Consider the following 11,012-nt stretch of genomic DNA (forward strand, 5'->3'; position numbering starts at 1 on the left):
GACTGAGCTCAGAGCCAGCTGGGCTGATTCAGCTGCCCCGCAGTCCTCAGCGCTAGGCCCGGACAATGGAAGTTAGCGGGATGACAGGATGGCGGGGTCAACCAACCCAACCTGCCTGCCGCAACCACGAACAGGCACCTGGCAAAGCGTGCCTTCTGTCACTGGCAATTGCTAATTCATATGCCATGCCACGCACGACATGATTTTGGCATTCCAGGCAACCACTCCCCTTCAAGAAGGGCCATGACCACGAGCATCGTTCAAGCCACCTTGCGGCAGCCAACATTTGTCGAGCTACCGCATCACAGCTCCGCCCGGCGTCCTCCTTCAAAACATCGACCCAATCTCGCCGGGCATCTCAGTCAAGATGAACCAAACCGACGCGATGCTGGGCAATAAGCCCATGAATGCAAGGCAATTGACCGACAAAGCAAAAGAGTTCGAATGGAACCCGCGTATCGGCTTCAAGCACTGGGCGCGTGCCGCCGAGACTATTCATCATCAGGTTCTCTTGGCCATTCCCCGAATCTACAGGCTGCATTTACACTAACACATGTCATCGAACAGGCTCAAGTCTATCTGCGAGAAGGAAACTTCCCCCAATCATACCTTGTACTGTTTCGGTACTCCGTCTTGGTGCTCGATTATCTCGTCAAACATCCCGAAGCTAAAGAACCCGAAGCGAAGAAAACCTTGAGGCCGCTGCAAAAACGCATCCCAAAAGTTATCGAGACACTAGAGATACTGCGCCCCCAACTTGACGACGCCTATGACCGATGGGTGGAGATTACCACGACGCAGAAAGATGCCGCTAGGGATCGGGATTTCGCACCACCCGCCTCGTCGTCACCATACGCAAGGCATGCTGCCAACGATCCAGCACTCTCGTGGAACTACGCCTCGCCCGCTAACATCCTCGACGCACAAGACCACCAGGATCTTGCAGTCGACCTGGCAAGGGAGGAGATGAGAAGACGCAGACGGGCCGCGGGTGCGTTGGAGGACGAAGAATACAGACGGCGAATCAGCAGGCAACGTGACGGACGGGTTTACGAGAGTGATAGGAGGGCTCCACCGCCATACATGGACGACGAAGAACTCCGGCGGCAGATGGAAGCCACCCGGCGCCAATTAGATGGGTCCGATGAGCACCGGCGTTACGAAGACGAAGGACCTGCCCGACCGTCCACATATTCTTACCCCTCGATTACAAAGTCATCGCCGCTCGGATATCAACGTCCCACTTCGCGAGACCGCCCAGGCGGCCCTAGGATTCAGCCTCCGCGCCCGCCAAAAGAGCGAGAAGTCGACCGGTCGCCCGCCAGGCTGCCGCCGCGGCCCGACAAGAGTTTGGATTTGGAACGGGAGTCCCCCATTCTCCCGCCGCCCCGGCCAGCAAAGGAACTAGCGCTCCCGGGCAGTTTTCCAGACTACAGTCCTCTTCCCGAAGAGGCACCGGCCGTCCCCCCGAAGCCTGCAAGCGAGCCGTACAAAAAGCGGGTTACCTTTCGTCCGGCGGGATACCTCGAGAATGGTGACCCGATCAGGCCCGTCTTCCTCCCTAGCACCCTGCGGCAGAAGTTCCTGGCGATTGCGGCGAACAACACGCGCCAAGGGTTGGAGATGTGCGGGATGCTCTGCGGCACGACGGTCAACAACGCGCTCTTCATCTCGCATCTGGTGATTCCGGAGCAGCGATGCACATCGGACACGTGCGAGACGGAGAACGAGTCGGGCATGCTCGACTACTGCATCACCAACGACCTAATAGTGATTGGTTGGATTCATACCCACCCCACGCAGACGTGTTTTATGAGCTCGCGCGACCTGCACACCCAAGCCGGGTACCAGGTGATGATGCCGGAGAGTATTGCGATCGTGTGCGCGCCGCAATACGAGCCCTCGTAAGTCTTTTCCCTTTTGTTCTCTCCCGAACCCGGACCGCCATACTGACATCAAGCCAGATGGGGCATCTTCCGCCTCACCAACCCTCCCGGGCTCCCGCACATCCTGTCTTGTCAAAGAACCGAGACATTTCATCACCACGCCGTCGACAACCTGTATGTCGAGGCCGGACACCCACAGGGCCACGTTTATGAGTCGAAGACCCTGGAGTTCGAGGTGTGTGACTTGCGTCCCGGCAATTAGGCTGGCGCCGGAGATCTTGACGGTGTGCCACCGCGCCCCCAGATCAAGCGTTGGGCTCATCAATCCTGGTTTGGATCGGTGGAATATGAGTCATGTGGCAATGATTATTAGAGTTGCACTGTGCGTGTGGGTGAAGGGTTTCTCCCATTTCTGGTTGCAATCCTTAGTCTGTGGACTGGATTGTATGCCATGTTGTTCTGGTGGGCGTTGACCAAGAAGGAGGACTAGGCCGTGTGCGTGTTGAGTAACTACTGGCAGGCGTTGGCGAACAGAATTTCGGATCCAGGCTGCACGAGACAAACTGCATAGCGACGGCGTCTTTTCGAATGATTGTGGGTTGGGTGGGAGAGACAGCGATATTCTCCGTCCCGAAGATCGGGATGCGGGTGGGGGGATGGCTTGGTCTGCTTTATTTTGGTCTAGCCTGCGAGCTGGGGCCAGGGAAAGCCAGCATTGTTGCTCGAGCCGCTGGGCCGTGGTGGTCCTGGGGCTCATGCCCCGGGGGAAGAGCAGAAGTACTAGGATGTTCACCGCATAATGCAACATCCCAGGAGCGAGCCTGTATCCCTGCGTTGCTTACCGGGTCTTCTACCATACCATGCCCCTGCTATATCGTTGCCTAATGTCAACCACGGGTTCTTCCGCCCTCAGTATGATTCTCGGCTTCAGTCACGTGCAGTGTGCGAGCTGTGGGTCGTTGACGTCAATTAAGGGCCCCTCAGCCCCGTCCTCCCTAGCAGCCACGTCGCAGTCGGTCTAAGCCGTTGAAGCTAGTATGGGGATGATCTGAAGCCAGACCCGCCCCCTTTGATCCCACGGCCGAGGTTTGGATCGGGCGCGAGTGCCGTTGGGTTTTCCAGAGCCCCAGCAAGCCACCAACTCCGGGCCATGTTTTTTTTGAAGGCTTCGAACCCCTGGTGCACTGTTGGCGATGTGTGTTCCGAGCAAGCGAATCACAGTGAACGCCGCAATACCGCGTCCCAACCAGCTGGGTTGTAGCGTGTTGTTTTCCAATCTGTAGTTGGATGATCAACAGTGTGCCTGATTTGGAGGCTGTGTGGCTCACGACGTGACGATGGCGACGCAAGATGAGGCTCATGCGAGGTGTATGCATGCAGGTTGGACATTGGGGTGATATCACCGCTGTTCGTGTATAAGACGCGGCCATCGCGCGCGGTATCATGATGCCTTGATGGTTTGCCATCCCCATTCCATAAACGCCTTCTTCCATTTCCCTGAACTGGCGCACGTTCCAAGATGTTGAAGATCAGTTCAATCTTGCTCTCGTGCCTGGGCACAGGGGCTCTCGCAGCCCTTAACGGCCACTGCCCTCCTCTGGGTCCCGTTCTCCCCGCCCCCAAAACAACCCAGCAAACATGAAGCAGTACCGGTGGCCGTGGCCGCCCTCCAGGATATCCCTCAACCAGATGACATCAACCTACAACACCACTGCGGTAGCAATTGGCGTCAAATCCATCCACGAACCCGATCTGCTCTTCGAATACACCTACACACCGCCCAACAAGGACAAGAAGGGTGTGCAGAAGGTCGATTTGGACACCATCTTCCGCCTGGGGAGCTTGACCAAGGTGTTCCCTGTCTTGGCGTTGCTCAAGCTTAAGGACCAGGGGGTTAGCCTTGATGACCCCATCACGAAGTATGTGCCCGAGTTGAGGACACTTAGAAGTCAGGCAAGGGAGGATAATCCGATCTGGGTGGTGGAGTGGGATGATGTTACTTTGGGGGCGCTGGCGTCGCACATGGGCTGGCATTCCTTCTGACTGTGAGTGTTGCTATGATGGTTGATATCTCCCCTTGACCTTGGCTAACGATGATAGACATCACCGATATTGCTCCGTTCGGTGATTTGTCGGCGTATGGCTACCCAAAAGCAAACAGCTCCAACTTCCTTGGTTGCTCTGGCTTTTTCGGGATGCCCGGGTGCAACAAGACTGGTAGGCACCCTTAACAGACAACGACACAATTGGATCTAACGTGTGATAGTGTTCTTCGAGCACTTTGGGCAGCGGCCCCCGGCACAGGTCCCATTCTCGCCCCAGACCGTGTACTCCAACATCGCCTTCCCCATCCTCAGTTTCGCCGTCGAGGCCATAACCAACCAATCTTTCACCGAATATGTGACCAACGAGATTTGGAAGCCCACCAACATGTCGCGTACCTCGGCCACCAAGCCCGATGACGATTCTCTAGGTTTCATTCCCGTCAACGACAGTCTGGTGGACTGCTGATCTCGGCTTCGAAGGCCCGTGAGAGCCAACCCCCTCTCCCTCGCCCCACAACCCCCCAACTAACCCCCTCCCCCGGCGCGGGCGGCTACTACTCCACCATCAACGACCTCCACCGCTTCGGCGACGCCATCCTCCAATACAAGCTACTCCCGCCCGTCCAAACCCGCTAATGGATGAAGCCCGTCACAGCCACCTCCTCCTCCGCCCTCCAAATGAGCCAACCCTGGGAGATCTTACCACGCCTCCAACATCACCTACGGACGGGCCGACTCATCGAAACTCTACACCAAAACGGGCGACCTCATCAACTACACACTCCCCAAACTGGTCCTCATTCCCGACTACGACCTGGTGCCTCACCCTCCTGGTCGCCGGCCCCCGCCGGCCCCACCGAGGCTCCCAAACCACCATGACCCTCATGATGTCACGCATCATCCAGACCCCTCCTCCCGGCCATCGAAGCCGCCGGCAAGTCCGAAACCGCCGCAGCCTACGCCGGCACCTACACCGACAAGCGCACCAACTCCACCCTAACCCTCTCCCTCACCGCCGCCGCCGACGACGACGACGACGACGGCCCGGGCATCGCCATCACGCGGTACATCATGCGCGGCGTCGACGTCCCGCGCACGGATCCGGGGAGCACGCTGCCGCCGGCGACGGCGCCGGTGCTGGACCCGCCGATGCGGTATCGGCTGTACCCGGCGTCGACGGGGGCGGAGGGGGAGACGTCGTGGAGGGCGGTGGGGACGCGGGCGACGGCGGAGCAGGTGAGGGAGCAGGATGGGTTGTTTGCGTGGGGGATGAATTCGTGCGTGACGTGGGCGATGATGGATCGGTCGACGTTTGAGTTTGGGGCGAGGGATCATTTTGTTTTTGGGGTCGGGGGGGATGGGAGGGTGAAGGGCGTCGAGGCGGTGGGGTATCAGGTGCAGTTGGTGAAGGAGTGTTAGATTTGGGAAGGGGACTACTTGGTGGATGTAGTTGTTGGGTGTGCTGTACTATACGACTGACAATTGCTACATGCAATACATACCCTTTAGCTTCACCTCTAGTCACCCCTTTCAGGTTTGTTGAACCTCCATCTACGATGCCCTCTCACCCGACAACGACAAACTATTAGCCCCCTTTCCGCCGCCAAGCCCGTCAAAGTACTTGGAAGTGACATCCTCCAAGGCTGTGCCCCCGTATGTCTTGCCAATGATGACTCCGACCAGCTCGGCGTGCGTGATGATGCCGAGCCGCACGGCGTCATACATGAGATCGAACAAGTCATGCTGGCTGACGCCGCGCTTGGTCCTTTCTATAACGCGCAGCTTGTGTTAGATCCCTTCGATGCCATGACCATTAAGTTAGTCGCTGCAAGGTACGTACTCTTCATCACCATGTCCCTGCCCTTTCGGAGTTTGATCTCGTACTTCTTCAACGATGATCTGGGGTACTCGGTCTTCAGGTCAATCGAATGGCCAAGACTGGTGACTTGGTAGTCGAGCCCGCCCTTCTGGCTCTCAAATTGGAAATACTTTGGCGGCTCTGGATCCAATACGGCATCAGCCTGATGTTTCCTTTCTCCCCCGTCAAAAATCAGGAACGTACCCGTGCTGCCTTCAGCCTCAACCTTGCTCTTGTTCACCACGTTCAGTTCGATCTCTGCAGCGTCCACCCCGGCCCTCTGCAAGGTACCTCGAATGGCATCATCGTCCTCTGGGATATGATCAGCTCGTGCTCGTCAGTTGAAATTCACCAATGCGTACTGTATACCACAATCCCATGCTCAAACCGGGACTGGCCCGAATAGCAAATGAGGAAGAAGGAGTCCACAAATCCCACAAGTCGAATCTTGCCAGCCCATCTCTCGCCATTGATCAAGATATCCCATGGGTGGATGTCACTGCTAGCGTTAGACACACGCCGGTCACGTCTTTTGGGATTGCGAGGTGCTCACTAATCACACTCGACGCTCTTTTGATTGACAGATCGACCGTGTACGCCGAGCACTCGATGGTATGATGCCATGTCGGATAGGGGAGGCAAGTGAAGAAGGTATCAAGAAATCTAGGCCGGAGAAGAGACGGAGTGGGCTAAGGGGTAGGTTGGTATCCCCAGAACCGACGGACAACACTGTTAGCAACGTCTATCGAGAGCCCAAATGGCTGTGCGGTCAAAGTTTCCGATAGGTCCTCTCAGCCGGGGATAATGGAGGGCCATCTGTATTGCTGGTTCGACGCACAACGGACACGGGGACCTCACTTCCCCGCGCCCCCTGGTCGGTGCGACTCTCCGGGCATTGGGCATCAAGCCCATTCCAGATGCAGTAGTGAGTCTCTGAAGATGCTCAAGAGCCATTGGATTAGGGCTTGCGCGATGGCAGCTGAACGGCAAGTTGGGAGTGCGGGCGTTGAAGATTACTGGTTGACCGAGACATCCCATGGCCCTGATCAACGTCTGTGATACGCTACATGCAGGCCTGGAGAAGAGGTAGATCTTCTATTGGCCGCTGCCAGAGTTCGTGCTTGGTTGCACCACCCAGAAAGCTTGATTAATTGCTGTCTTCAGCCGTTCGGGGAGGTCCTCACAGCACCATATCTTTGTGTTTAATATTTCACTTTAGGGCTCAGAAACATGTTGACCAAGCAAATGTCATACCACTTGAGCCCCTGAGACTGCAAATCCAACCACCGGTTTCAACAACTTCCACGTCTTACCCGAACCATCCACCTACCAAATAGTCACCAAGTCTACCCCTTGAAGACAACGGGAATACATCCAAAATGGCGCTCTCGTTAGATGCCGCCAAGATCCAAGCCAATGCCATGTCCAAGGTGCTTGAGATGGCGGACCTAAACCCCGAGACGCTGGCCAAAACCTTCAAAGATTTCGGCGAGAGTCCCGAAAAGTTGCGAGCATTACTCAATCTTTGGTTTACTCCCTGGGCCAAGCCGAGCTTTGTGCAAGACCGAGACTACGCCGTCGCCGGTTTACGGGACGTCGAGTTCCTTGGGACTGCGGACCTGCCGCCCGGACAGCGCCCGTACCGGATGTTTGACATCGAGACGGGCAACTTGGTGGAGTACCCGGCAATCGGTGTTCGTGGTCAATATTGCATGCTGTCTCATCGGTGGAAAGGCGTCGAAGTATCACTCAGTTACATCAGAGACGCCCGGAGAAAGGAGCTTGAGCGCGCGAGGGAGGCGGCTCGAAATGGACAGACGAGTCTGCAAAACAAGAGGAAGAGCGATGTGCAGTTGGCTGTGGACCAATGCCGGTTGGATATTGAAGAACAGGAGGGCTTGATCAAGGAGTTAGGTGGGGAGGAAGCAGTGCCACTCAATATTGGCGACCTCCTAAGCCGCCGTCTTGACGTACGCAGTGTTGAGTACAAGCTCGGAAGCGCAAAGGACGACGAAGACAAGAAAACAACCAAACTACGCTTTGCAAAAATGGAACAAAAGATATTCAGCCATCTTGTCAACCAGATGCAGGATCGGGTGGACGAGGAGATGGAGGCGCATTTGGGGAAATCTGAGACTCACAAGGCCTCTGCTCATCGACCGAGTGGGGGAAACCTGGGCGGCGAGGTCATAACCGAGATCGAAGCCGAGATCATGGCAGCTGCGGGCACGCTCAAGAAAGCGCAGGATAAGCATGACTCGGCAAAGATTGACATTGAGTACTTCCAGCGGCATCCTCGTCTGCGCGATGCACTTGATGAGATGGTTTGCCGTCTGCAGAGGTGGAAGTCGGTCATCAAAATCGACCGGGCCATTCAAGAAGCCGACCGCATCTTCAAGACCAAGCTCTTCCGAGACCGCGAGAAGTGCTATTTGTGGACGGACCCATGCTGCATTGACAAGTCAAACGGAGGGGAGCTTTCTGAATCCCTGTCGCTCATGGGAGATTGGTACGCCGATGCTGAATTCACCCTGGTGCAACTCGACACTCGCTTTAATGAGGAGGATGCCGTCAAGGATTGGGACCGCTTTCAGGCGGAGCGCAGGAACAAGCAGCCGCTTGATGAGCCACCCAATATCCAGGATTTCAGGGACATCAAGAAGTACGGACCAAAGGCACCGGAGTGGTCGACGCGGGCTTGGACTTTACAGGAGTTGGTCATGAGCAAAACAACCTTTTACGTCAACTCGTTATGGTCCCCCCTGAGCCGGCCGGTGGAAAGCCTGGGGTACTTTTACTATCTGATCCCCTTCATCGCACTTTACACGGGTGGTGACACCAGGAACATTTACCGCTTTTCATGTCAGGAGACCCGGGGGTTTTGGGACTCAGAGAATCTCACACAGGTCTTGGGCAACGCAGAAAGCTTGGATCGGCTTGATCGCTTCCGCAAGAACATCCAGGTCGGGGGGTCTCCAACAAAGGGGACAGCATTCAGCGAGGTCTCCAGAGTTGAGACGGCTCAACAATTGATCGCTCTTCTCGATGTCCTTGGTGTTCGGATTCCGGGCAGCCTCACCATGGAAACGGCAACTTCTGAAGTGACTCGAGCCGTGTACCTTGCCTCGGCTGACTTGGCCGGCGACAACGAGAATGCCAAGCGGCAGCGAGAACACTATTTGAGACTCAAGAAATGCCTCCCAGAACCGGATCTAACGGCTTTCCCCAAAGATATGAGCGAACAAGAGAGAACCGAGGAGGTCGCGCAGCACGCCCTCAACTTTATACTTCAGTGTCTGGTCGCTGAAACTGAGGATCTCGTTCTCGCAGATCGACAATGGATTGCTGAGTTCGGACATATTCAGCAAACTTACAGCATGGATACGAGGCACAAGCCGAGCTGGATTCTCGGCTCAGAGCGTGTTGGAGCTGTCCGGAACGCGAACGGCCTACTGTTGAAACCGACAAGTCGTACGCGTTGATGGGCATTTTGGACGTTCGATTTCCTACTTTTGCTGCCGAAGGCTCCACCAAAGCCCTGACACGGCTGCTCGACGAGGTGGTAATAAGCCGTAACGACATTTCCGTGTTCAACTGGACTGGGATGGAAATGGGTAGCCCCATCCGGGGCAGGTCGATGTACCCTTCCTCCCCCCGGGCGTACGGAAAACAAGTCGACCGCGGCAGGCGATACAATTTCCTTCTTGCTGCGAGGGTCCAGGACAAGATGGACGATGTCATGACGACATATCATAGTGTCATCCGGACCTTACGAAGCGCTATCGATTCCCTCAAAGACAAGGAACGCAAGAGCCTCCCGATCAACTGGATTGAGCGGATAGTGCAGATTGTCCGTTTAAATGGCTTCAGAGAGCTCAAGCCACAGCAAGAGGGATTTGAAAAGATTGTTGCATACGTCAGAGAGTATTGCAGAAGAGAAAGGTTGGAGCAGCAGGCAAAGGCCAAGGCAGCAAAGTTGGCCGAATCTGCGGCCTCTCCTCCACCCGAGAGGGGCAGTTCACTACTGAAGATGCCCACCATTCCCTCAGTGACGTCTCTGTCGGCGCCCTCTCTATCTTTGTCTGGGTTCATGAGCTCGGCATCTCCCAAGAAGGTTGAGGAGAGTTCGGGCTCAGTCAAGAAGGCATCAAAGTTCGGGCTGGGAAAGGGGCTGAAAAGCTCTTCTTTTGGATTCTCTAAAAAGGGCGAAAGTTCAACCGTGGAGGAGCAGCCGGCAATAGTCGAGGCTCCCGCGACACCTCAGGCCTCAGAAAGTCCTGATGTCATGTCCGACCCGCCACCGCCATATGCGGCAGTTGACAGGCCCCCGGCACAGCCCTCCTGGCAGGACTTCGACGGACAAGTGATGGACTATCTCGCTGTTACGCCAGCCGAAAGACTGAACAAGACTCTCCCACCCGAGCTCCAATCGATCAACTTCGACCTTGACAAAAGTGAACGACCCACTGCCCAGCGCCATGGCTCCGAAAAGGATTCCTTCGAAAGGCAAGATTTCAACACCATCTCGCCCAACCCCATCATTGTCAACAACTCCGGTATCGAGGGACTCTTCGACATCCAGCGCGTTGTCGTGACCATGATCGACCCCGAGAAGCTGCGGAGACAAATTGCCAAAGCAGCCGGTCCACACGACAAGATATCGGGCTGGTGCTCCATCAGCACCGGCTTTGCCAGGGTGATCACCAGTTTCGCCTGTGAAAGGCGCATCTTAGAGCAGGAGCTAGACGTCATCGAGTCCGTGGGCGCCCGGGTGTTACAGGAGCAGGACAAAGGCAAGGGCGACAAACGCAGCGCCAAAATCCTCCACACCCTCTCCGTCACCAACACCACCACAACCACCCCAACCCCCGCAAAAGAAGACGCCGCCGCCCCCAATCCCGCCAACCCACCCGACGCAACCACCAACACCCCCACCGACCCCGACAAAGGCACCACGGAAGAAGAGCGCCTCGTCGGACGCATGATCGCCTTCATCTCAAGAGCCGCACCTGGACCTCGTTCGCGGGCGAGTGGGTGCTGGCGCGCTTTTCGGGCGCCCCAGGCGCCCACTGGTTCCTCTGCCACCTGGAGCTGGGCCCCGTGCCGGGGCAATTCTACGGCCGGCGCATCGCAGCCGGCGCCATCGACTTCCACGACTCGACGCCCGAGCCGGGGCTGGTAAGGGCGTGGCAGACGTATATGGAGCGGAAGAAGCGCAAGATG

General features: G+C 56.5%; 3 protein-coding genes across 3 annotated transcripts; all 3 read left to right on the forward strand.

Annotated features, from left to right (window-relative positions):
* Positions 1-367: 367 nt before the first annotated feature.
* On the forward strand, positions 368-2,670 carry CHGG_09882 (uncharacterized protein; the record flags this gene model as incomplete). Its single annotated transcript, XM_001227808.1, has 4 exons — positions 368-505; positions 568-1,904; positions 1,965-2,121; positions 2,572-2,670. The coding sequence occupies 4 exons, from the start codon at positions 368-370 to the stop codon at positions 2,668-2,670; spliced, it is 1,731 nt and encodes a 576-aa protein (XP_001227809.1).
* Positions 2,671-3,524: 854 nt separating this feature from the next.
* CHGG_09883 (uncharacterized protein) lies at positions 3,525-6,407 on the forward strand (the record flags this gene model as incomplete). Its single annotated transcript, XM_001227809.1, has 7 exons — positions 3,525-3,805; positions 4,048-4,103; positions 4,153-4,318; positions 4,837-5,208; positions 5,521-5,763; positions 5,952-6,076; positions 6,196-6,407. The coding sequence occupies 7 exons, from the start codon at positions 3,525-3,527 to the stop codon at positions 6,405-6,407; spliced, it is 1,455 nt and encodes a 484-aa protein (XP_001227810.1).
* A 761-nt stretch (positions 6,408-7,168) lies between these two features.
* Positions 7,169-10,971, forward strand: CHGG_09884 (uncharacterized protein; the record flags this gene model as incomplete). The annotated part of the gene is made up of 2 exons (XM_001227810.1): positions 7,169-9,260; positions 9,314-10,971. 2 exons carry the CDS (start codon positions 7,169-7,171, stop codon positions 10,969-10,971), a joined length of 3,750 nt encoding a protein of 1,249 aa, XP_001227811.1.
* Positions 10,972-11,012: the final 41 nt, after the last annotated feature.

Source organism: Chaetomium globosum, genomic scaffold (genome assembly GCF_000143365.1).
Source record: "Chaetomium globosum CBS 148.51 scaffold_7 genomic scaffold, whole genome shotgun sequence".
In the NCBI taxonomy this organism is placed as follows: domain Eukaryota; kingdom Fungi; phylum Ascomycota; class Sordariomycetes; order Sordariales; family Chaetomiaceae; genus Chaetomium; species Chaetomium globosum.